The sequence below is a fragment of the Monodon monoceros genome, unplaced genomic scaffold (assembly GCF_005190385.1).
Source record: "Monodon monoceros isolate NGI ecotype Baffin Bay Population unplaced genomic scaffold, NGI_Narwhal_1 Super_Scaffold_12, whole genome shotgun sequence".
NCBI classification, from domain to species: domain Eukaryota; kingdom Metazoa; phylum Chordata; class Mammalia; order Artiodactyla; family Monodontidae; genus Monodon; species Monodon monoceros.
This window is the reverse complement of record NW_021703768.1, coordinates 132,823,628-132,847,894: the sequence shown is the minus strand read 5'-3', so window position 1 is coordinate 132,847,894 and position 24,267 is coordinate 132,823,628. Positions and strand designations below refer to the sequence as shown.

At 45.8% G+C, this 24,267-nt stretch overlaps 1 protein-coding gene across 6 annotated transcripts in view; it reads right to left on the bottom strand.

The window, feature by feature from the left end:
- The window catches only part of CYFIP2 (cytoplasmic FMR1 interacting protein 2), a 129,336-nt gene that overhangs the window by 72,800 nt on the left and 32,269 nt on the right, over nt 1–24,267 (bottom strand). For 5 of the 6 annotated variants that reach the window (XM_029217319.1, XM_029217322.1, XM_029217320.1 and 2 more), the window contains 9 exons: nt 23,760–23,888; nt 21,181–21,285; nt 18,964–19,055; nt 17,069–17,186; nt 14,527–14,646; nt 13,874–13,999; nt 5,137–5,303; nt 4,231–4,378; nt 844–997 (listed from right to left, as the gene is read on the bottom strand). In XM_029217319.1, the coding sequence (XP_029073152.1) occupies nt 844–997; nt 4,231–4,378; nt 5,137–5,303; nt 13,874–13,999; nt 14,527–14,646; nt 17,069–17,186; nt 18,964–19,055; nt 21,181–21,285; nt 23,760–23,888 (1,159 nt within the window). Of the gene's footprint in view, nt 1–843; nt 998–2,672; nt 2,723–4,230; nt 4,379–5,136; nt 5,304–13,873; nt 14,000–14,526; nt 14,647–17,068; nt 17,187–18,963; nt 19,056–21,180; nt 21,286–23,759; nt 23,889–24,267 lie in introns of those variants that run through there. The other variant, XM_029217324.1, reaches the window with a different exon arrangement.

Genomic DNA, 24,267 nt, shown 5'->3' with positions numbered 1-24,267 from the left:
GTGTGTGTGTGTGTGGGTGTGTGTGTGTGTGTGTGTGTGTGTGTGTGTGTGTGTGTGTGTGTGTGTGTGTGTGTGTGTGTGTGTGTGTGGCGGGGGGGCAGTGATGTTTTAGAGCTTTAGATGCCCCTACAATTTCCATCGTGTCCTTACAAAGCCATCCTGAAAACATGCTAGCTAAGTGTCAAAGTGTGCTTGCTCTAAGTGTCAAGACAGATCCACGGGTGCCCGCTTTTAACTGGACTGCAGCCATGACCCTTGCTTGTGATAATTATGGATCCCTTACAGAGGTCTTGAAGACCCTTCCTAGGCTGCTCCCTATGGAGAAGTTTGGGCTGTTTAAGATCACTCTTTTCAATACCAACAGACACATCACCCCTCCCAGGACCCTGGGATGCTGCTCTCCCTCCACTCCCCACCCCTGTCCCACCTGCACATGCATCCCACCAACAGGAGAGGTGGAGCGGGGGACTTGGGATCCAGATGCAGTCCGGCAGCCTCCTTTGCTAGGAGCAACGGGCACTAATCAGCTCAGCGCTGCTGCTTAAAAACAAAAGGCTGACCTGGTCTCTGCGTGTGTCTGAGGGTGTCACCTGTTTGTGATCCCGCTTTACTGGGAACTTCATAACAAATTAGCTACAAATATCTACCAGATTTAGCTGAGTCAGAATAGCTGGACTGAGCCTGGCCTTTCCCAGAGTCTACTGGAAAGTGTGCCTTTTTTCTTTGGTGGCAAAATGTGCCCCTTTGGGTAGATGATCACGTCTCTTTGCAACTTCTGGCCCGACAGCCTTAGACGCTCTAGTCCCTAGGAGCCCTCCCCCTGCCCCCGACAGGGTGGCTCACCACTGATGTTCAGCAGGTGGGTGAAGAAGAAGGACTGCTTGTGGAAGTCCTCTATGGCGAGGACGATGGGTCCATCCAGGCTGCTCCGCAGAGTCTTCTTGGAGCCACTTTTGTCTGCGATGAGCGATTCAAGCATGGTCCGCACCATGTACAGCTTGAAAAAGAAAGGAAGATGGGAAGGTCAGGGGCTGGCCCTCCATCCAGGGGAAAAGGTTGCTTTGTGCTGTGTTTCTATTCTTTTTTTCTGAAGATATCTGCCCTTAAAAAGCACTGTCTTAAGGAAGCACCAGTTTAGGGTTGGAGAAGTAAATTTGGAATGTGTAACCTTCAAGAGGGAGACTGGCCAGCCTGGCAGGATGTTCTGCCTGGGGCCGGCGGCCTCCCGGGTGGGAGGACCTGGTAATACCAGGTCTTTCAAGGCCCAGGGTCCTGCCTGCTCTGCTTGGCCCAGGGCGTGGGCATCAGAGGAGAACCTCATTCCACGTCACCCTGGAGTCGCTCCCTGCTTTACTGGACAGCCACGGTGGCACCAGGGGTAGAGCACTGGACTCAGAGTCAAAAGAATGGGGTTCAAGGCTAGGTACGCCCCTGACTTGCTGTGTGACCTTGGGCAACAAAGTCCCACTCTGGGCCTCAGTTTTCTTATCTGCTAACGTGAGGAGGTTGCACCAGATGCTTTCTCCAACCAGTCCCTTTCAGCTCTGACATTCCAAGGAACTGTGAAATGGGGTAGGATCAGAGCAAGCCCCCCACCACCTCAGGTTTCCGACCCTCAACACCGAGGGACAGCGTCTCTGCAGGTATCAGCTGCATGGTACAGCTTGCCGAAATGCTGGGTGGATAGCAGGTGAAGATCGGTACTTACACAGGAGGCCTACTAGACAATTAACTCCTGCTTACAGAGAGCCTTAAGTGCAAAGGGCGCAAGTGCTAATCTACATCTTTCCACATCATGTGTCTTTGAATCTTAGGGCTGGAAGGGGCCGTGAACAGCCAGGCTAGTCCATTCCTGCTGCCTCCTGGAGAAGGGTACCCAACCAACCCAGCCAGGCGGTGTTATACCAGGGATCGGCAGCCTCTTCGGCCCTGTGTGCCACCAGTGGGGTGAAACAAAGCCCGCGGGGACCACTGGCAGGCCTAAGACATAGATAGGAGAGAGGAGGAGGGAATGGGAGGGCAGGAGAGACAGGGAAGAGGGAGAGAGAGAAGAGAGAGAGAGAGAGAGAAAAGCAAGAGGTATTGTATACGGTGGGAAAGCCGCCACGACTGCTAGAGGCCATCTGCCGACCACCTCTGAGATGCTCCAACCTCCCTCTGCCACCACGTCCATGCTGGCCGCCTCTGATCTTCTCTAGGACCACACCCACCACACGCCTGGCCTGGGCTGGGCAGCACGGCCACAGAAAGGAGTGGCACGCCATCCCTGGCACAGCACTTTCCTTTGTGGTGAAGGAACTATGGGGCTGCTGGTTTATCAGGCAGCCCACCCTCTGCAACCCTGTCGGTGGGCACGGCTGACCATCCCTAAGACTCGAGAGGCACTGCTCTAATGATGGCCTTTGGAGGCCTCCAAGAGAGGAGTCTTCAATCCAGTCTGTGCGGGTGTCGACTGATTTGTACCAAATTCTAACTATTTGAAAAACCATTTCATCCCTAAGAGGGGAAACGTTTTCCCCACCTACTTTTATTAAACAAAGCATTTAATTCACCAGAACAGTCACCTCCCAGCTCTGCCAGATGCCATGTCTACTGTGCTCCCAAGGCCCTAACAGAGCCCCAGGGTGGGAGTCAGGAGACCTGGTTCTCGTCCCACCTCCATCTAAACTCACCTTGTGACTTGGACAAGTCACTTCCCCTCTCTGGACCTCAGTTTCCCCATCTGCAAAATAGGGGGAGGAACTAGTTTGCGACTAGTTTGTCTCTAAGGGCTGTTCCAAGCTGACTGTCTAGGAGTCTATCAAGTGTGTCTGTGCCACCCTAACATGACTTGGGGGAGTCGGGGGGGCCTAACTGTTGGTGACACTCCTTCTCATATTATCTTTATAAATGCTCCGTTCTCCCTCCCTGCCCCCCACCCCTCTCTCATTCTCTGCCTGTTGGCCCCCTTTTGCGACCTCCTCCTTTCCAGTTTCTATTTTGCCTCGCCTGGAAGCAACACCCAGAAGCCCTGCTCAGCCCCTCCAAGCCATTCTGGACTGGAAAGGTCTCTGCCCTTGGCATGACACAGAACCATCTGTAGAAGCTTCCTTGAGAAGTTCCATGTCTCTCGAGCAGGCAAGAAAAGTGCAAAGGGGTCTGTGAGCTGCGGGCCAAGGGAAGCTACGATGCCAGTGCTGAGAACCCAGCTCTCCCGGGTGCTGCCTCCTTGCCCCCACCCCGTGCCCAGACACAGACACACATACAGTGAGAAGCGTCAGGGGTGGGCCTCAGATGGCTCATCTCAGATGATTCAAGGAATCAGGATTTCAGAGATGAGAGAGGTTTAAAGGTCATGTGAAGCAGGAGTTCCCAGCCTGGGGCTTTGGGGGCCTGTAAGACCTTTAAAAGCTATAATGGGTCCATATGCTTTTTCTCAATAGCTCAAAAAGCCTACCAGAAACTATTTATCCTTAAGTAGGGGGCAAGGATTTAACTGAGATGCCTAGGTTCTTTACTTTTTTTTCTGTAATTCTACCGACTACTTTGGATAAGCCACAGACAACCTCTCGTTGTTGAAAAAGCTCCGGTTGGCAACTCTGAATATCTCTGATTATTAGACTTTCTCTAAGTGGTTGAGGGCTTTGGATACTTGCGATTTTGGTGGCAGGGGGTACGGGGAATAACAAAAGCGGTGTTTTGTCAGTAACGTGATCTCATCCAAAGTTTTCATTTAACGGAGAAGATAACCAGAGCTCAGAGAGGTCAAGGCACTTGCCCAAGATCCCGCAGCAAGTGAGAGGCAGAACTTAGGAATTCCCAAGCTAGGACATCACTACAGGGGAAGCGGGGGTCAGCGTTCATTAAACAGGGACAGGATAGATGCATACAGATTTCACTTTAAACTTCTCCTATACTTTGGAACCTGTACTTCACAGGGCTAGGACAGCCAGTCCTGGTATTACCCCCATTTGCCAGATTAGACAACTGAGGCACAAAGAGATCTGTGTAACGTGCCCGAGGTCACACAGGTATCTAGGACTAGAATCCAGGTCTCCTGAATCTTAAGTCAGTGGTCCTCCCTCTTATATCAAAACAAGATGGCAGAATAAGACTAGAGCAGCCGCTTGACCCTGCCCCTCCTGCCTGAGGACCCCCAGCCCCACTGCCCCATGGTCCAGCCAGGATGACCTACCATAGCCTGGCTGGCCTCTGAGTCAGCAGAGCTGGGCTGTGCCTGGAACTGCTTACCTGTGTGCTGGAGGGTCCCACGGCGCGCCGGGGCACCTTGATGTCAAATCCACCTTTGGGGTCCTTCTCCCCTCTCAAGCACGGGTCATTGGGGGGCTCTCGGCCTCCCTCCCAGTCACAGATGGTTTTCCGAATTGCCTGTAGGACACTGGGGAAGGAAGAACCTGGATTCAGACCAGCTGGAAAGAGGCACTGCAAGCCTGTTTCTAGAGGCCATGGTGTTCCAGGACCACGTGCCTTAGAACTCCTGGCATGCTTGTGAAACATGCTCACTCCAGGGCCCCATCCCCAGGGATGCTGGCTTAACAGATTTGAGGTGCAGCCCGGACGTCTGCATTTTACAAGTGCCCCGGTGATTCTGAGGCCCACTGGCTGTCTGAGAACTCAGCTCCGAGGCCACACAGTGGGAGAGAACCTGAGTGAAGGCTGGCTAGTTTTCTTTTTGCTTTTAGGACAGTTTCATTAGTCCATTTAAATCTCTGTATATTTAAAACTTGAATAATAGCTTATATGTGTTGCACATTTACTCCATGCTGCTGTGTGCTTAGGTCTATACACGGATTATCTCATTTCATCGTCCCAACAGCCTAGGGAGTAGGTACCATCATCATCCACAGTTTACAAATGAGGGAAACTGAGGTGTAGAGAAGGTAAGTAACATGACTAAGTTCACACAGCTAGACAGTGGTGGATATGGGCTCCAAACCCAGAGATGGAGGCTTAATTCATCCCAAATGCCCAATCTCCTGAAAGGGCCTCATAGGACTTGCTGGAACTCACTGGAAGGTCCGTCTGTGTTCAGACACTTCCCTGGAAGCTGACTGATCTGGGAACGTCCTCTGTGGCCTGCACCCAGCACCCCCGATTTTGGATGTGCCCCCTGAAAAAGGCCATCTGAAGACCCACCTGATGAGGACATTCTTCTTCTTCCGCACTGCCTGCCTGAGGGGTTCACGCAGGGTCACCTGGGCAAAGTCCTGCAGGGCTGCGTAGATGGTGTTCCTGATGGCCTGGTTGAAGACGCTCTCCATCCTGCCCATGAGCACCTGCAGGCCTTTGATCATGGCGATCACCTGGCCAGGCACAGATCGAGGTCAGGCTCACTGTGCCTTGGCATACCCGTCTGTCCGGTACCCTCACCACATCTCCGGGGGGGTGCTGGAGGAGACATCCTGAAGCACGAGGCCAGCGAGTGCTACTCAGAGTGTCAGTTCACGGCTGGGTGGAAACGTGTGCCAGAAGAGAAATCAGCACTCCGCTTCCCTTATCAAGGAAGCGCTGCTACAAAGCAAAGATGTCAGCCACACGCTGTGCGTGTGCTTCACCATCAGCTGATTTTTATTCTGGCACCAGCCCCCCATCTTGCCGCTGACTGGTGACAATTGGCAGCTGGTCCATGGACCATGTTTTGAGTAGCACTCTGACTTTGAGAGGTCTCTCCACATCCCATGTACCCACAGACAATATCAAATAGAACTTCTTTCTATAGCATTTTTACAATCTTTGCTTTTGAAGTGATTTGGCCAGTTGCTGCTTGAGTCCATAAAATAGGATTCCTATAGAAGTCTTGTGAGGAAAGGCTTCTGCCCTTCTATTTACCTCCTCCCTAGCCCCTTAACTCACTTATCTGTCTGCAGAGGTGGGGAGACAGGTGACTAGGATGCGTGTAGCGTCACTTTGACCTTGGCGCTCACTTGGGATCTGTCTGCCTGTGGGGTGTGTCCTCTCCTCTGGGTGCCTGTCTTGTCCTTGCGGTAATCGCCCCTCCCATCCCGAGGATGGGAGGTGTATATTTATGCAGCTGCTTTGCCTGTTTCCCAGTGGGAAGTTTCATGGGATGGGGGAGGAATAGGAAGCCTGGTGTGGCCTTGAGTGAAGTCACATTCTCTGGTCCAGCTTTACCAAACCTGATCCTTTGGCCCCCATCAGCCTCAAGTGCTAACTTCTAGATTAGCTCAGAATTCAGAGGGGAGGGAGATCAGCTCGGTGTTTTGTGACCACCTAGAGGGGTGGGATAGGGAGGGTGGGAGGGAGACGTTAAGAGGGAGGAGATATGGGGATATAAGTATACGTATAGCTGATTCACTTTGTTATAAAGCAGAAACTAACACACCATCGTAAAGTAATTATACACCAATAAAGACGTTAAAAAAAAAAAGAATTCAGAGGGGAAAGCCTTGTCAAATCAGCCTCCTGACAACTGCCACACTTGTCACACCCCTCATGACATGGTCGATTTCCTCCCTCTGCACCAGACTGTAAGCACTGCAGGGGTGAGGCTTGGCACGTTGTGTAGGCTCCATCCCTGGGGCCCGGGGACCTGGTAGGCCCTCAAGAGATTTTTCTTGAAAAGCAATGAGTAAATGAATGAATGAGCTTAGATGCTAAGCCTTTATGTTCCTCCAAACTGTAAATGAAGAAATAGAACATTCGAGGCAGGAGAAATAGTGAGAATAGTTCAGAAGGTAAGAATTTTCACTAGAACCAACAGTCTAATGGTTTTGCTGAAGAGAACCTTTATAGTGCAGAAATAATGAGAAGAGAAGATCTAAAGGAATGTTAATTCATAAAAGAATCTGGGATCCTGGCTGGCAATGAAACCAGGAAATAAGGGACAAAGGAAGGACAAAATAGTGAAGATTTTTCAGAATAACTCCAAACACAGAAGAGTATGCAGATCTGTTAGAGCTAAGGGAAAATCTTTGCAACTCTGGGCTAGGCAGAGATTTCTTAGCTAGAACACAAAAAAATCACAAACCACAGAATAATAAATAAGTTGAACTTCCTCAAAATTAAAAACAGGTGCTCTTTAGAAGGCACCCCCCCCCAAAAAAAAAAGAAAAGACAAAGTCACCGATTAGAAAAAATATTTGCAACGTATTTGTGAATAAGGACTTGTATCTAGAATATATATAGATTCTCACAATTTAATAGTAAGAAGATGGAAAGCTAATTGTAAAAAATGGGCAAAAGATTTCAATAGACAACACTTCACAAAGGAAGATGTATGAATAGCCAATAAGCACATGAAAAGATGCTCAATATCATTAATCTTCAGGGAAATGCAAATTGAAACCTCAGTGAGATGTACTAAATATCCATTAGAATGGCTAAGATTAATAAGACTGACAGCACAAGCGCTGTGAGGGTGTGTGCAACAGAACCCTCATATATAACTGGTGGGAATATAAAATGGTACACCCGCTTTGGAAAACTGTTTGGCAGTTTCTTAAAAAGTTAAACATACACCTCCAATATGACCATTCCAAGAGAAATAAAAACCTATGTCTACACAAACACTTATACTCAAATATTTAAAGCAACTTTGCTTACATTGGCCAAAAGCTGGAAATGGCCCAATGTTTATCAACAATTGAATAGATACACAAATTGTAGAATAGCCACACAATGGAAAAATACTCAGCAATGAAAGGAAACAAACTATTGATACAAAAAACAATGTGGATGAATCTCAAAATTATTATGCTGAGTGAAAAAGCCACACGCACAAAATACATACTATATGATTCCACTTAAATAAAATTCTAGAAATTGAAAACAAATCTATGGTGACAAAAAATGTGATTGTTTAGGGCCAAGGATGGAGGGAAGGATGGATTGCAAATGGCATACGAAGTCTTAAAGGGAGATGAAAGTGTTCTGCATCTTGTGTTTTTGGTTTCACAGGTGTATATACAACTGTCAAAACTTTGTGAATTATCCATTTTAAATGGATGCAGCTTACCAAATGTAAATTATACCTTAGTAAAGCTCATTGAAAAAAACAATAATATTCTCGTGGAGATAGCACATTCATGACACAAGAGTTGGGTGTGATTAAAAAAAAAGAAACATTCAGAGAACAAGATGGAGCTTTTGGATATTTAAAATATTATAGGCAAGATAAAAAATACTAACAGAGTTGAAAACTGAAATTAAGGAAATATCCCATAAAGCAGAACAAAAATAAGTGATATGCAATAAGACAGAAAAGATAGGAAAATTAGACACTAACTACTGGGCATCCAACATCTGACAGATAGAAAACCCAGAAAGACAGATCAGAGAAAACAGAGAGGAGGAAATTATCAAAATTAAAATTTAAGAAAATTTCCCAGACCTACGGAACTTGTATTTCCACACTGCAATGGCCTATTTAGTGTCCCAAACAATGAATGCAAAAGGCCCTTATCAGGATGCCTTACAGTGAAACTTCAGAAAAACTGTGATAAAGAGATGAGACTATAAGATTCTACAGATGAAAACGAAAGAATAAAGTTAGACTCACATTTCCTAATTTCAAAACTTACTACAAAGTTACAGTAATCAAAATGGTATGGTATTGGCATATAGAAAGACATATAGATCAATGAAAGAGATCTGAAAGCCCAGAAATAAACCCTTACATTTAGAGTCAATTGATTTTTGACAAGAGTACCAAGACAATTCAATGGAGAAAGAATACGCTTTCCAACAACTAGTGCTGGGACAACTGGACATCCGCATGCAAAAGAATGAAGTTGGACCCCTACTCACACCATATACAAAAGTTAACTCAAAATGACCAAAGACCTAAATGTAAGAATTGAAACTATAAAAATCTCAGAAGAAAACATAAGAGTAAATCTTTGAGAACTTGGATTAGGCAATGGTTTCTTAGATATGACACCAAAAGCACAAGTGACAACAGAAAAAATAAAAGGAACTTCATCAAAATTGAAAACTTTTGTGCTTCAAAGATACCATATAGAAAGTAAAAAGACAATCCATGGAATGGAGGAAAATTTTTTCAAATTATATGTCTGATAAGGGACTTGTATCCAGAATATATAAAAACTCTTTCTTTTGGTGTTTGAATATTGATATATTTTTAAATATACCAGTTCTGGAAAACAAGATGCATAATAAAATTTTTTCCTCTTTTTCACTTTGGCTCATAAATTTGGCTGCATTTTAGAAAACAGTCCCTATTTTCCTGGTAACCATGGCAAATTAATTAGCTTTTTCTGATACAGAATATATAAAAACTCTTATACTTCAAAAATAAAAAGACAAATAACCTAAAATAAAATGGGCAAAGAATCTGAACAGACATTTCTCCAAAGAAGCTGTGCAGACGGCCAATAAGCACATGAAAAGGTGCTCAATATCATTAGTTATTAGGGATATGCAAGTCAAAACCACCATGAGAAACTACTTCACAACTAGGATGGTTAAAATAAAAAAGACCATAAGTGATGACAAGGATATGAAGAAATTGCAACTCTCGCACACTGCTGGTGAAAATGTAAAATGGTGCAGCTGCTTTGGAAAACAGTTTTTACAGTTCCTCAAATTTTTAAACGTAGAGTTACCACGTGACCCAGTAATTCTGCTTCTAGGTGTATACTCAAGAGAATGAAACATATTTCCACACAAATACTTGTACACGAATGTATATATCAGCATATTCATGATAGCCAAAAAGTTGAAACAACCCAAATTTGTGAATATATAAACAAATATATATATTCATACAATGGAATATTATTCAATCATAAAGGAATGAAGTACTGATATATACTAGAACATGGATGAACCCTGAAAACATCATGCTAAGTGAAAGAAGCCAGTCACAAAGGATCACATATTATATGGCTCCATTTAAATATAATCTCCAGAAGAGGCAAAACTATGCAGACAGAAAGTAGATTAGTGGTTGCCAGAGGCTGGTGGGGAAAGGGATGAATGGCAAATGACCACTAATGGGTATGGGTTTTTTTGGGGGGATAACAAAAATGTTATAAAATTAGGCAGTGGTAATGGTTTCACAGCTCTGAATATACTAAAAATAAGTGTACACTTTAAAGGGTGAATTTTTTATATATAAATTATATCTCAATAAAGTGATTATTAAAAAATTACACAGAGGAAAAAATAACAAGGAAACAGGGATTAGACTAGAATCCAACTTTTCAGCGGCAACACTAAAAGCTAGAAAACAATGGAATAATACCTTCAAAATTCTGGGAAAAAATTATTTACAATTTAAAATTCTCTAGCCACTCACTATGAGTGAATTTAGAAGTAAAACATTTTCAGTTATTCAAGATCTCAGAAATATTTTCCCCCATAATCCCTTTCTTAGAAAGCTTTGGAGGATATACTCCACCAATATAAAGAGAGAGTCAGCCCTGGGGTCCAATACAGGAGACGGACAAAGGGAATCCCAGGGTAATGATGATGAGATATCTCAGATCAGTAACTGAACAACAGATCTAGAGACAAATCAGTTCAGATTGGAGAGAAGGAAAAGGGGCTTCAGCAGGAATGGCTCCAAGAAGAAAAACAGTAATAAAATTCATAAAATAATGATTGTGATTAGCTCTTTCGTAGGAAGTTTTACATTGGTATGTTTGAGGGCTCCTTTTTGATTGGATCATAGAAAACTTATCAAACAAAAAGGCAAAAGCTGTGCCAGAAAAGAGATGTATTCATATTAGACCACATGACTCAGCAATGAACAGTTACTCAGTTTTAGTAATACAGAGCAACTATTAATTTAACCAAAAAGTGTTAAATTGCCACTTTGGGAAGATGCGAGAAAGAAATTGGGTGTATTGGGGGTGGGAATGGGAGGTAGAGATGAAAGAACTAAACTGTTTTCTCCCAAAGTAGGAAATCAATAGAAAATGCCATAAATTGAAAAACCAAGGAAGAGCCCCATCAGGCTGTTAGTGGAAGTACAGAGATAGATACCAGAAGAAATAGCTTGATGAGGTGAGAAGATATTTCCTATTTGGGATTCAGGGAGGAGTGAGGTGGTGCAGGTTACTATAATATTTTTGCCTTGTGTTAGTGTTGTTTAATGCCACGTAAAATTACTTTTCTTTCTTTAAAATTTAATTTAATTAATTATTTTTATACAGCAGGTTCTTATTACTTATCTATTTTATACATATTAGTGTATATATGTCAATCCCAATCTCCCAATTCATCCCACCACCACCACCGCCCCCCGCAGAATTACTTTTCTTAAATTTATTTTTACATGGTTTACTAACAAAATAAAAATTATAAAACCTCTCAATGTAAAGTAAGGACTAGAAGGAAATACAGAAAATGCCACTGGTGGTTGCGGATGGATGATTTTCTGAGACTATGGGACGGTGAATGTAGGAGTGGGGTTGAGAGGAGCATTTTCTAAACTACCTATGGTGCCTACGCATTGCTTTTATTAAGGATAGAAAGGTATAAACAGTTTTACAAAGTAGTATGTCCTCTTTGACTGAAAGTTTCATTTTATATAAATAGGCTTGAGGAGGACTTTCTCGCCCAGTGATGACTGGGCAACTGTCTTCCAGGCTATTTGCAATGGAAGTGCCAGCAGGTCAGGACCACTCAGCTCAATGCCAAGTGTGATTACAATCTGTCTGGGGAGAGAGGAGAGACCCACACGACCAGCAGCGGGTGAACACACCAACCAAATGGGGTGAGTCCACGCAACAGACTATCACTCAGTCATAAAAGGGAATGCAGGCTTCCCTGGTGGCGCAGTGGTTGAGAGTCCACCTGCCGATGCAGGGGACGCGGGTTCGTGCCCCGGTCCAGGAAGATCCCACATGCTGCAGAGCGGCTGGGCCCATGAGCCATGGCCACTGAGCCTGTGTGTCCGGAGCCTGCGCTCCACAACGGGAGAGGCCACAGCAGTGAGAGGCCCGCGTACCGCAAAAAAAAAAAGGGGAATGCAGTACTGATTTGTGCTACGATGGAGGGACCTTGAAAACATGAAGTAAAAGAAGCCAGAGACAAAAACCACATATGATAAGATTCTACTTATAGGAAACAGCCAAAATAGGGAACTCCACAGAAACAGGAGACTGCTTAGGGCTACAGGGATAGGGAATAGGGGGTGAATGTACTGGTTTCTTTTTGAGGTGATGAAAATGTTCTAAATTTGACTGCAGCTGCCCAGCACTGGCAATATACTAAAAATTAATGAATTTACATTTTAAACTTGCGGTACTCCTCATCCGACTTCTGGCTGTGCAGCCCGGAGCCCGTCACCACCTGGGGAACATCAGCTGTCACCCTCACTGTCGACGCACCTGGCACTTTTCTACCTTATTTCACTGACTCCCCCAAGAACACTGCAAGGGAGGTGCTATTATTATACCCCTTGACAGATAAACTGAGGCTCAGACAAATGCCTTGCTAAAGGCCACATGCCTTGTAATTGACTGAGGGTTCAAATTCAGGTGGTGTGACGCCAGGGGCCCACTCACAACGACCCTGGTTGACTGCAGCACAGCAGCTTTCAGACTTTTGGGTCTGTGATTTACAGTAGGAATTGTATACTGTCTACTAACTCAGGAACACATACCTGCCTGAAATGACCCCACTGAGCCTCAGTTCTTTAAAGTACAGCCTGGAGATCAGCTAAAGAGCAACTCTAACCCCTAATGTGTATGACGCTTTATAGCCTTCACTGCTCATCTACATCATTATCTCTGGTAATTACTCTTTGATTTTCAACAATAATGCTGGGATGGAAGTGGGTAAAGATAATCAGCTCCATCTTATAGATAAAGAGGCTGAGGCTCAGAGAGATGAAGGGTCCGGGGGCAGCATCCAAGTCTCTGACTTCTAGGCTTCAGAGAGTCATGAAAGAGGAAGCTGTCACTCATAACCCAGCAAGAATGAGCTCCGTCACCCTCACAGACATATCTTTTTGTAATCAGACAAACAAAAAAACCAAATCAGAAGGTTATAAAGCAGGAAGTAGAATCCTCCCTTTAGAAATTACTACTGTTAATGGTTTGGTATATATAAACATATACACTTATGTCCTTCCATTTTGAGCAAATGTGCAAAAGTATATTAATTTTGGTAGAAATGGCATCATTTTACATGCCGCCCTTTAACCTGTTTCTTTTTTAACTTAACAATATACTGTGTATATCTTTTCATGTCAGTACATCCATTTTAGTGGCTGCATAGTATTCAATGATATAGCTGTACCTTTATTTATTTTACTTGGTCCATATTGAAGGACATTTCTGCTGTTTCACATATTTTGGCATTATAAACAATACGGCAATAAATGTCTGTTATATATGTCTCGGCACAGTTGGCTTATTTCCCTGAGATATATATGTGCCAAACGGTATGCCCGTTAAAAATGTGAATACAGATGATCAGCTTGCCCTCATAGAAAGCCTGTAAAATGTGGACTGGCCACTCAAAGTATCTGAGGTCTACATCCCACTTCAACCAGCAACAGACATCACCAATCTACTAGATCTTTACTATCCTGACTGGTCAGCATTCTATCTCATCTTAGTTTCGATCTGAAGTTCTCCAACCACTCCTCAGTCTGGGCATTTGTCATATCTCTTTTGGCCACGTGTTTGGTCCCTGCTGTTGGGTCTAATGGAGTGCCTCTTTCTTTGGGATTCTAAGAACAGAATGCGTTTCTCCATGCTTCTGAAAGAACAACTTGGGACAGAGATGAATTCGGGTGGGAGGAGGGGGCAGGGAAGTGCATGCACAGGAGGCCCATGGCTGCCGCCCGGCCCAGCACCCCTCCAGGAAGCCCTACAGCTGCTGACACGGAGCAGCCTCGGGGGTGGGGGACGAGGAGACGCAGGGAGTCAGCACCCACCTCGACGAAGGCAAACTTCTCCTCACTGGTGTAGTTGTAGCGGGTGGCTCGCTCATACTCCTCGGCCGTGCCCGGGCAGTCCTTGTTGCAGAACTTGTCCGTGGGGTGAACGAGCTTCCAGGAGTACTGGGGAGAGAGGAGAGACCCACGAGTCCATCAGCAGGTGAATGAATCAACCAAATGGGATGAGTCCACACAACGGACTATCATTCAGTCATAAAAGGCAATGCAGTACTGATCTGTGCTACAATGGAGGGACCTTGAACATGCGAAGTAAAAGAAGCCAGACACAAAAACCACATATGATACGATTCTACTTATAGGAAACAACCAAAATAGGGAACTCCACAGAGACAGAAGGAGACTGCTTAGGGCTGCAGGGATAGGGAATAGCGGGTGATTGTACCGGGTCCTTCTTGAGGTGATGAAAATGTTCTAAATTTGACTGCGGCTGCCCAGCACTGGCAATATACTAAAAATTAACAAATTTACATTTTAAATGGGTGAATGGTGTGGTGTGTGAATTATATCTTGATAAAGCTGTTTAAAAAATAGAGTGCCAGAGAGAGGCAGGGACAGACAGATTCCAAGTGAACAGAGTTCAGGATGGAGGGGGCCAGGAAGGGACAGACCCTCTGCCCCGGGACACCTACCACCTCCATGACGTGGGCGCTCCACTTGGACAAGAGCTGCAGGCCCCGCAGGGCCAGGTCAAAGAGTTCGCGGTACTCCTCGTCCGACTTCTGGCTGTCCAGCCCAGAGCCCGTCACCACCTGGGGAACATCAGCTGTCACCCTCACTGTCGACGCACCTGGCACTTTTCTACCTTATTTCACTGACTCCCCCAAGAACACTGCAAGGGAGGTGCTATTATTATACCCCTTGACAGATAAACTGAGGCTCAGACAAATGCCTTGCTAAAGGCCACATGCCTTGTAATTGACTGAGGGTTCAAATTCATATGGTGTGACGCCAGGGGCCCACTCACAACGACCCTGGTTGACTGCAGCACAGCACCTTTCAGACTTTTGGGTCTGCGATTTACAGTAGGAAATGCATACTGTATACTAACTCAGGAACACATACCTACTTAGAGGTATTCAATATAGGCATGAACAGTTTTCACGAAGCAACTTTATGCTCAATACTTGAGATTTCCTCTGATTTTTTATTCCATTTCATAACAAAATGCTAATTAGAAAGCAACTAAATTGATTTCACAACTCAATTAGAAATGACTCACGGACTGAAAAGCACTGGTGAAGATAAACATCTATTTGAACATGTAATATTCCACCGTGAAATACTGTATGTGTGTATACTGTGCATATGCATAGATATATGTGTATATATGTGTATGTGTATATATATACATATAGAGCCAGTCCTCATTATTTGTGGATTCTGTATCTGTGAATTTCCCTATTCACTAAAATTTATCTGTAACCTCAAGACCAATCCTTGCAGTGCTTTCATGGTCAGTTTCAGACGTGTGCAGAGTGGGAAAAAATTTGAGTCATGTTCCCGGCTGAGGCTGAACAAGGCAACTCTCTGCTCTCTTGTTTCGGCTCCTACTGTACACAAGTGTCCCGTTCCTGGTCTATTTAGTGCCCCATTTTCCTCATTCTTATACTTTTTAATGGTGATTTCATTATTTTAAATGGCCCCCAAGCACAGTGCTGATGCTCTGTCTATGTCCCTATGAGAAAGGAGGCTGTGATGGGCATTATGGAGAAAATATGTATTTTAGATAAGCTTTGCTCAGGCATGAATTATAGTGTTGTTGGCTGTGATTTAACGCTAACAAATCAACAATATATATTACATAAGGCGTCTTTAAGCAGAAGCGCATGTAAAATAAGGTTATATATTAAAAACCAGCTGATGGAAACACTGTGATCGGAAGCTCACAGGAACCTACCCCTGTATTTTCTCAAAGAGTGATGGTTCAGTACTTGCTGATTTAGTGTTGCCGGCCACTGTATAGGATATAACTGCTGTGAATACTGAGAGTGGTCTGTACATACACATGTATAAGCTGTATAATTCTAAAAATAGCTTTGAGCCAGACTCATTCTTAGATCATACCAAAACTGGACAAGGAACGAAGGGATCCCCAGCACTTAATTTATTCCCATAGCTTATGTTCAGTTCATTGTCACATACAGTTAAGAAAGTCAAAGGTTTGGGCTTGACCCTGGTCCATGTCCACCAGAAGCCCTCTTGAGAATGTGGGCCACTCATCTAATGACCACACCACCTGCATTTATCTGGCTGTTCTCATTTCAAATATGATGCCCTTGGATCAAACACATTTCCCTAGTTTGGGTTTTGGAAAGCGTAACTATGGCCATCGGCCACATGGTGGAGCCAGTGGGCATATGCGTGGTAGTGCAGAGTCTTCCAGGAGCTCCAGGTACTAAGGGAATTCAAATCTGGAGACCTATATTTATTAAACCAACATATATATTCATTAGAAGGGTTTATACAGAAAGAGATCCAGAAGGATATATATATCCAAATGTTAATCATAGTTGGTTCTGGGTGGAAGGATTTTACATGATTGATTTTCCCTCCTTCTGCCTATCTGTATTTTTCCTGAGGTTTGTGCACTGATCATGCTTCCCTACCAAAAAAAAAAAAAAAAAAGGAAGAAAAGAAAAATCCAGTGCCACTAAAAATGTAATTAGTGGGACCACAGGAGATTTTTATGACCTTATTTTGCTGCTAACTGTATTTTCTGGCCTATTACAATGATTATTTATAATTGTAATTTAAAAATATTTAGATGGTGTTATCACCATGATTGTTCAGAACTTTGTTTCTCTTGCCATCCAGGATGGAGGTGGTTTAGATCATACACAGACTAACAATTACTGGGCTGTTACTAGCTGCTAGGCACAATGCATTTTCCATGCATCATACTGTTTAATCCTCTCAATGAACCTTTCCAGATACTATTAGCTCCATTTTGCAGATGAGGAAACTGAGGCTCAGGGATGTTGAATAACTTGTGAAGGTCAGCAGCAGAACCAGAATCACACCCAGTTCCATACGGCTCTAAAATCCATGCCACCAGTGTGTATTCCCTTACTCCTCCACTCTCTATGATCTCACCTCTTTTCTGGCCGGTCCTCACCCCTCCCCACCCTGGGCCCACACGGGCCTCCATCCCAGCAGCCAGAGCGAGCTCACCTCACTGTTGCTGTAGCGAGCGAGTTCGGAGATAAAGCGGATGTGGTCATCCCGGATCTGAACCATCTGCTCGCAGATATTGTACTGGGGGCTGATGCTGCTCTGGGTGCACGTCCACCTGGGCAGAAAATCAGGGGGGTCAGAGTGGGTCCTGGCCTTAGGCACCTGGGTGGGGCAGGCTCCTTCCATTCACTAGTTGCTCCTGGTGCTTGGCCAACGTGGCCGGCTCCCCTGGGTGGACCAAGAGGTGTCCCAGCTACCAGCAAGAGTGCCTGCTAAATCCCGCTGTGGGGACTGCAGGCTGAACGGAACAGCCTTTTCTCCTCCTGCTTGGGGCTGGCCTCCTCTAAGACCCAATTGCAGGCTTTTCCAGATAACGGGTGTCCACAGTACTTACCAGTCACGTGAACGGGGAGGGACTTGCAGCCTCTCTAGGGCTGCAAAGGACTGGAATCCAAGCAAAGAAAAAGCAAGGTGGGCGACCTCCCAAACCCATCTACTGACCCCGGCAGCACTACGTCCTGTGGTTGAAGCTGTCGTTGGAGGGGGCCTATGGGGGGGACTGGGGAAAACTAAAGGGATTGTGCCTCTTTTTCAACAGCGAGCTGGCAACACGGAAGCTCTCTATGGAGAGGAAAACCACAGCCATTCTGAAAGTCTCTCTTTCTCATCTTCTCCCCTTTCCTCTCTTCTTTCTCCTCAACTCTTTCCTCAACTTTTTTGAAAGAGATCTTTGGGAGAACATCCTAAATTGGGGAGGAAATGAATGAATAAGAATCTTCACTCTCCTTCCCCAAGAGAAAAAAAGACAACCCCGTTCACTGTCCTCCGCCATCCGGTGCCGGGTGACCCAGTGGACAGATTAGCATGGACACCAAACAAAGCAGATATGCGCTGTAGAGAGAATTTACTATTTCAAAAGGAGCTCTGAAAGGGCGCTCCAGAGAATACTCAGAATGGTGGCAGACTTCCTCATGCCTATACTTTGGCATGACTTTCCTTTTGAGGTCCTTGTGTAGGGATGGGGACACCATCACTTGAACCTCAGGTGGCCGAGAATTCACGCAGGGAAAAGTGAAGAAATGAGTTCAGCATTCGGGACTCCATGCTTTTCCTGAAAGACCTCCTCATACACCAGCAGCCACTGGGTTATGAAAAGACTTAAACCAGCTTTCCCTGGCAAGACTCACCTGCTGTGGCTCAAAGCTGGTGGAGTTCAAGGACACTCCATTTACATACTTTTAAGGCCCTAATACCCTCACCCCTGACTAAAGGATGGTCGGCCCCACTCTGTATGGAAATGCAGGCAGAAACCTCCTTAACAAGGCCAGAGATAAAAGGGGTGGCCAAGACTGTAGCCGAATGTCCCCCAACTTCCATGAGGCGCTGACACCCCAGATCTTAGCTCAGATCACCTAGAGTGGTGGTTTATAAAACAACATAAGGAGAGGTCGTCAACCCGCTTCACAGTTGGAACCGTTGGAACAATACCCTCCACGGCATACTTACTGCATGGACACAAAACCTGAAGAGAGAACCAGTGTGATGAAGAACAAGGCCATCTCGCTCTGCCTGACCACTGAGGGCCGGTCACTCCTCCCCCTTCGCAGGGGAAGGAGGACTCCTGCCGTTCCCCTGCAGGCGGTGTGGGCCACCACAGGAACAGAGAAGGGGCGGGGCTGTGCTCTGAGCACTTTTGAACCCTGGCAGCAAAGGGCAGGTGCAAAAGGGCTCAGAGCACCATCCACTGCTCCCCTCTGCCAGGCGCCAGTGATTGGACAGAATCCACCTGCCCAGGGCTCTGGGGAGGGGGGAGGGGCTGAAGTGGCCCCTCAGCCCCCTGCCCGGGCTGGGCATCCTCGGGGGAGCCGAGAGACATTACGGCAGGCACTCACTTGGACTTGTTCTCTTCATAGTGAGCACTGGTCTTAATGTATCTGGCCAGCTCTATCTGCATGTCGCCGAAAAGGGGCACCACCTGCAGCTGCTGCAAAGGAAGCAAATACAGTGCGTGAGACACGGAGGGAGGGGCCAGGTGGCTGCCTTCCGCCGGGGGAGACAGGCCTCCGTGTGTGCCTCTGGGATGACCCCCAGTTTCTGCTTCCAAAGATGCTACTATGTGACCCTGGAACCACAAAGAGCCCCAGCCAGAGTAGAGGTCCTCCCATGCCTCCAACCATCCCTATGTTCCAGCAACTGAGCCCAGAGAGGCAAAGTGACTTGTCTAAGGTTACCCAGCAGGCAGAACAGATGAAGAATGAGGACCAGATGGTCTGCCTCCCAGGGCAGGGTCTTTTCTGCTCTAATTTTCCTTGGATTCGAGGATCCTCGCTGCTTTGAGCTCTGCGAGTGGGTGCCCAGATGCCACTGGCTGGGCATGACCTTCTTGAGAAACTCCACAACGTGAAGTGATTGAAACCTTTAACACCTAACACCAAAGGGCAGACGATTCCCATCCGAAGACCAGGAGTAATGGCGAGGAGGCTGGTATTTTCTGTCTGCTTCTTAGGCACTAGGCACTGTGCCAAGCCCTTCAAAACCAGAGGGTTTCTAGGGCAGTGAAACTATTCTGTATGATACCATAATGGTGGATATAGATCATTATACATTTGTCAAAACTTACAGAATGCACAATGCCAAGAGTTACCCCTACTGCAAACCATGGACTTTGGGTGATAATGATGTGCCAACAATGTAGGTTCATGGACTATAACAAATGTACCCCTCTGTTGGGGAGTTTTGACAATGGGGGAGGTTGTGTATGAGTGGAGGCAGGGAGTATATGGGAAATCCCTGTTCATTCTGCTCAATTTTGCTGTGAACCTAAAACTGCCCTAAAAAATAGTCTATTAAGCAAATCAGAAAACAGTATTTCAATCCACAGAATAACTGGGTGAGGTCAGTACTAGTATCGTTCCCATTTAACAGATGGACAAACTGAAGCTTTGACAGCTGAAGTGATTGTTTTCAATCACTCCTAGAAGCTAAGGAGCTGGGATTATAACCCAGGGCTTTGACTGACCTATGTGATCCCACTGAATCCTCAAGGGAACCCTATAAAGTAGATACCCTTAGCACTGCTGTTTTTCAAGCCAGGGAACTCAGTTTCAGAGAAGTTCTGTGACTTTCCCAAAGTCACCCAGCTATGAAGTGGCAGAGCGAGACTAAAACCCAGGTCTTTGTGAGGCGAGATTGTGGTCTTCCACTCCACCCCCACCTCATTCATGCGGATTTAAGGCAGAGGCAGATTTGGCCCGTTCTCCCAAGATGAGCTCTGTTTTCACTTTGGGCAGCTCCAGAGAAAAGTGAAAGTTTCAGCTTCAAAAAGAAGCCAAGCCAAGCCACAGCATGCCTTTTGGTGACTTATTTCCCTCTTAACCTCCAAGAGTCGGCGGGACCCAGGCTTGGCCACACCTTTGAGGGATTCCACTTTTAACTGAAGCCTGGTTTTCCCGCGTCTGACCTCAGAGGCTCCACTCCAGGCCTGAAATGGCTAGAATACACTGACAACACGGAATTCACTTCCCAAGGAGAAAACCCCTTTGCGAAAACCTCAAAGGCAAACCACAAGGTTTTATTGTTAAAGATTTGGGGCAGAAGATCAAATCTCTGAGGTGCTGGGATGGACTGAGTGTGGGCTGGACGCTGATGAAGCATTCTGCCCAGAGGCAGGGAGAGTGAGGGGCCTCTGGTGGGCCAGGAGAGGCTGTGCGCTTGCGAATGTGAATCAATGTAAAATCCAGTCTTTATTCCTCCTGCTTCTGTGGGCTCTGATATATACTGAAAATTAAAGCGGGCTCTGTCTTCTGGGACGCACCTCTTTCTTTAGATGGCAAGGGATTTCAGAAAAGGGAAAAAGCAGTATGCAGAAAGAATCACAAGGCCTCCCAGCCGAATCCCAGCTGAATCCTGAGACTTAGGCACATGCCTTCTATAGTGTAGATTCCTCTACCCAGGGCAGCTGGAGGCCCTATCATTCTATTCTCCTCCTCCTGGGGTCTTTAAAGCTACAGTTCAATCAACCAGCCCCACTACTTGCTGGTTCATTTCATTCCTTTCCCCAGAGAGACCACCCCTTGGCCCCCTGCCCAACCCCAGCCCCAGGTGCTGACCTTAAAGAACTTATCGATTTTGCTGAGGTTGATCCTCTTCTTGGCATCCAGTTTGTAAATGTTACTGACGTTTCCATCCATCAGGTAGAGACCAAAACCCATGACCTAGAGTGAGAAGAGGCAGAAGCCAGTCACATCTGTGTTCACAGCCCCTGTAGTGACACATTCTGTGACAAAAACCCATGTGTCTTCAAAAAAAAAAGGGGGGGGAACACATAGGTCTACTTTCAACCAGAAATTTGATTTCTGTGAAGAAATGCAGAGGACTCTTTCATATATTATCATGGCGGCCACTTCTTGAGTCCTCCCCCATGGGCCAGAGTCTGTGCTTTGGGATTTAGCAGGCGTCATCCTTCATTCTCACAACAATCTTATGAGTCAAGTTCTACACAATAACCTTATTCTACGGACGAGGAATTGGAGACACAGAGAGGTTAGACAGCTTGCCAAGGTCACACAGCTAGTAAGCTGCAGAGACAGGATCTGAACCGGGATCTGACAACAACATGTAGGCACTTAGATCCTTCTTGAGAGGAAGGACTGAGTGGTGCTGTTGCTGCATCCCTGGGCCCCAGCACATCACAGGCACTTGATGAATACTCACTAGATGGTAAATGGATGTGAAACTATTCACCCCTTTCTCCAAGGAAACTACAACAAAGATTCCCAAGGAATCTCATCGGTGACTTCATTAACAAAAAGAACACATTTTTGCCTGACAATGCCCTATAAGCAGGTTGACAGGCTGATTCTTGATATTCCAGTCCATACAATACTTTCCTGAATGCTGGCTTCTTTTGCTCTTTTTGTCAAATGTACAACAAGCCTGAGGAGGCCTGAATAGCTAGGTTGAAAGCAGCTTCCCTCAGCACACAGTTGCTATGTGACTGGGGATAAGTCACGTCTGACACCTAAGGGAGTGGACTAGAGGATGGGCGTTTGCATTTTGCAGTTCCGCAGGGTGTGCACCAGACTTTTCCATTTAAGGTAGAAGGCGCTCCCTGGTGGCATCTGAGTTCACTAACAAACTGCAGAGACAAGCAGTGCAGGAGTCCAGGTTGAGGAGGCAGAGAATTGAGAGGGAAGAAGGTTGGGAAGCTGAGACGTGGGAGGATTAAAAGCAGGCAAGAGAAAAGAAGGGCCTGAGAATCTGATGGCAGCATCTAACGATGATTGGTGGACTGGGGTTTAGCAACCAACTTAGTGGAAGCAGCAATTCTGGGCAGAGCTATGGTAACTGCCCAGGCATAGCACTGGGGGTGAGAGACTGCTGAGCTCTGGGTGACTTCTCTGGATTTCTGACTGTGCAGAGCAAGCCAGAGTGAACAAGACACAAAGCCACACTGTCCTGCAAGCTTCTTCGAGATGTTATGGAAATGTTAAGAAGGGAACACCAACAGGGCTGGGATTCTTGAAATAGTAGGAGGCGACATGGAGAGGAAAAAATAGTCAAACCAGCATCGGAATTTTGAAAGGGGAGGTTCTGGGGAAAAACGAATCAAAAGGGGTGATGCATATGAATGGAGAAGATTATTCATTTCCGGGCTATTGTTGTCAGAGGGAAATTAGAAATAATCTAAGCAGCTAACGATAGAATAATGGCTAAAGAAATTAAAGCTCATCCATATAACATTATTTAAGGGCTGCATAATCTTCCAAATGCATTTAATGAAGTGGGATAAAAATTACACGTGCACAAAATTTATGTAAATTGCATATGTAAATTACATACATATGAAAATATATCAGCACAGAAAAAACGAGAAAGATATACATCAAAATGCTAAAAGTGTTATCTCTGGATGGAAAGATTGTAAGAGATTCAATTTTTTAATGCTTTTCTGTATAGTCCAGATTTTCTACAATAATAAAAATTACTTGGTAATTAAAAAATGAAACTTGTAAACCGATGAAACAAATGTGACCCATTTGGCAAAATACAGCAAAAGTTTGAAGATTCTGCCTTCCCCTTGAGTTGGCAGTTTTTTTCTCCAGGATGTCTGGCTAAACAAGAGTATGGACACGAAGGTGTTCTACAGAGTTTCAATGCAGTTTAGCAAACAAATATCCAACCACAGGGGATCTGTTAAATAACAATGTCCCCATTCAATGGAATACTTGGCAGCCATTAAAAATCACATTGTACTGGCTTCCCTGGTGGCACAGTGGTTGAGAGTTCTCCTGCCGATGCAGGGGACACAGGTTCGTGCCCCAGGACGGGAAGATCCCACATACCACAGAGCGGCTGGGCCCATGAGCCATGGCCGCTGAGTCTGCACGTCCGGAGCCTGTGCTCCGCAACGGGAGAGGCCACAGCAGTGAGAGGCCCACGTACCGAAAGAAAAAAGAAAAGAAAAGAAAAGAAAAAAAATCACATTGTAGAAAGAGCCTTAATGATGTCTGGAAAGGTGTATATGACATATTCAAGGCAAATAACAGGTTACAAAACACTATATGCAGTAAGATCTGTATCAATGCTTAAGTAAGAAGAAAGAAATATTAAAAACAAATGATTTTAAATAAGAAGGAGGTGAGAGGGCAAGCCCAGGCCCTGAGGTGTGTGACGGAGGGAGCTGTACCTTGAGGAGCATGTGCTTCTCACTGGGGGTCAGATACATCTTGTTCTCGTAGTAATCCACACAGATGTTGACAATGTCGGCCAGCAGCTCCTCATAGCCTGGGATCACTTCCAGTTGCTGGTGGAGACACTAAACAGCAGTGCCCCCCCACCCCCGGTTAGCCACTGTCCTGCATCCTCACACACACACCACCCAGGATGGACCACCGCTGGGCCCTGGGACAGTGCCCGGCCTCACTGACTGCCCCAGGTGGAGGGGAGCCTGCAGCCTCTCTTCAACGTGCCCACAGTGGTTGGTCAGAGCTCCTGCACATCCCCCATGGCAGGGACCTGCTCCCCTTGGGGCCTTGCATTGTATTTCCTGGCAGTTCTGATGGTTAGAAAGTGCATTACTGGGCTGAGCTGAAAGCATCTCAGCTAGGCCCGTGGTAATCCCAGCTTAGTTTTGACAGTGTGGACTGAGCCCAAGACGTCTTCTCAGATGATGGTGGGAAGACCAAGCCCAGTGG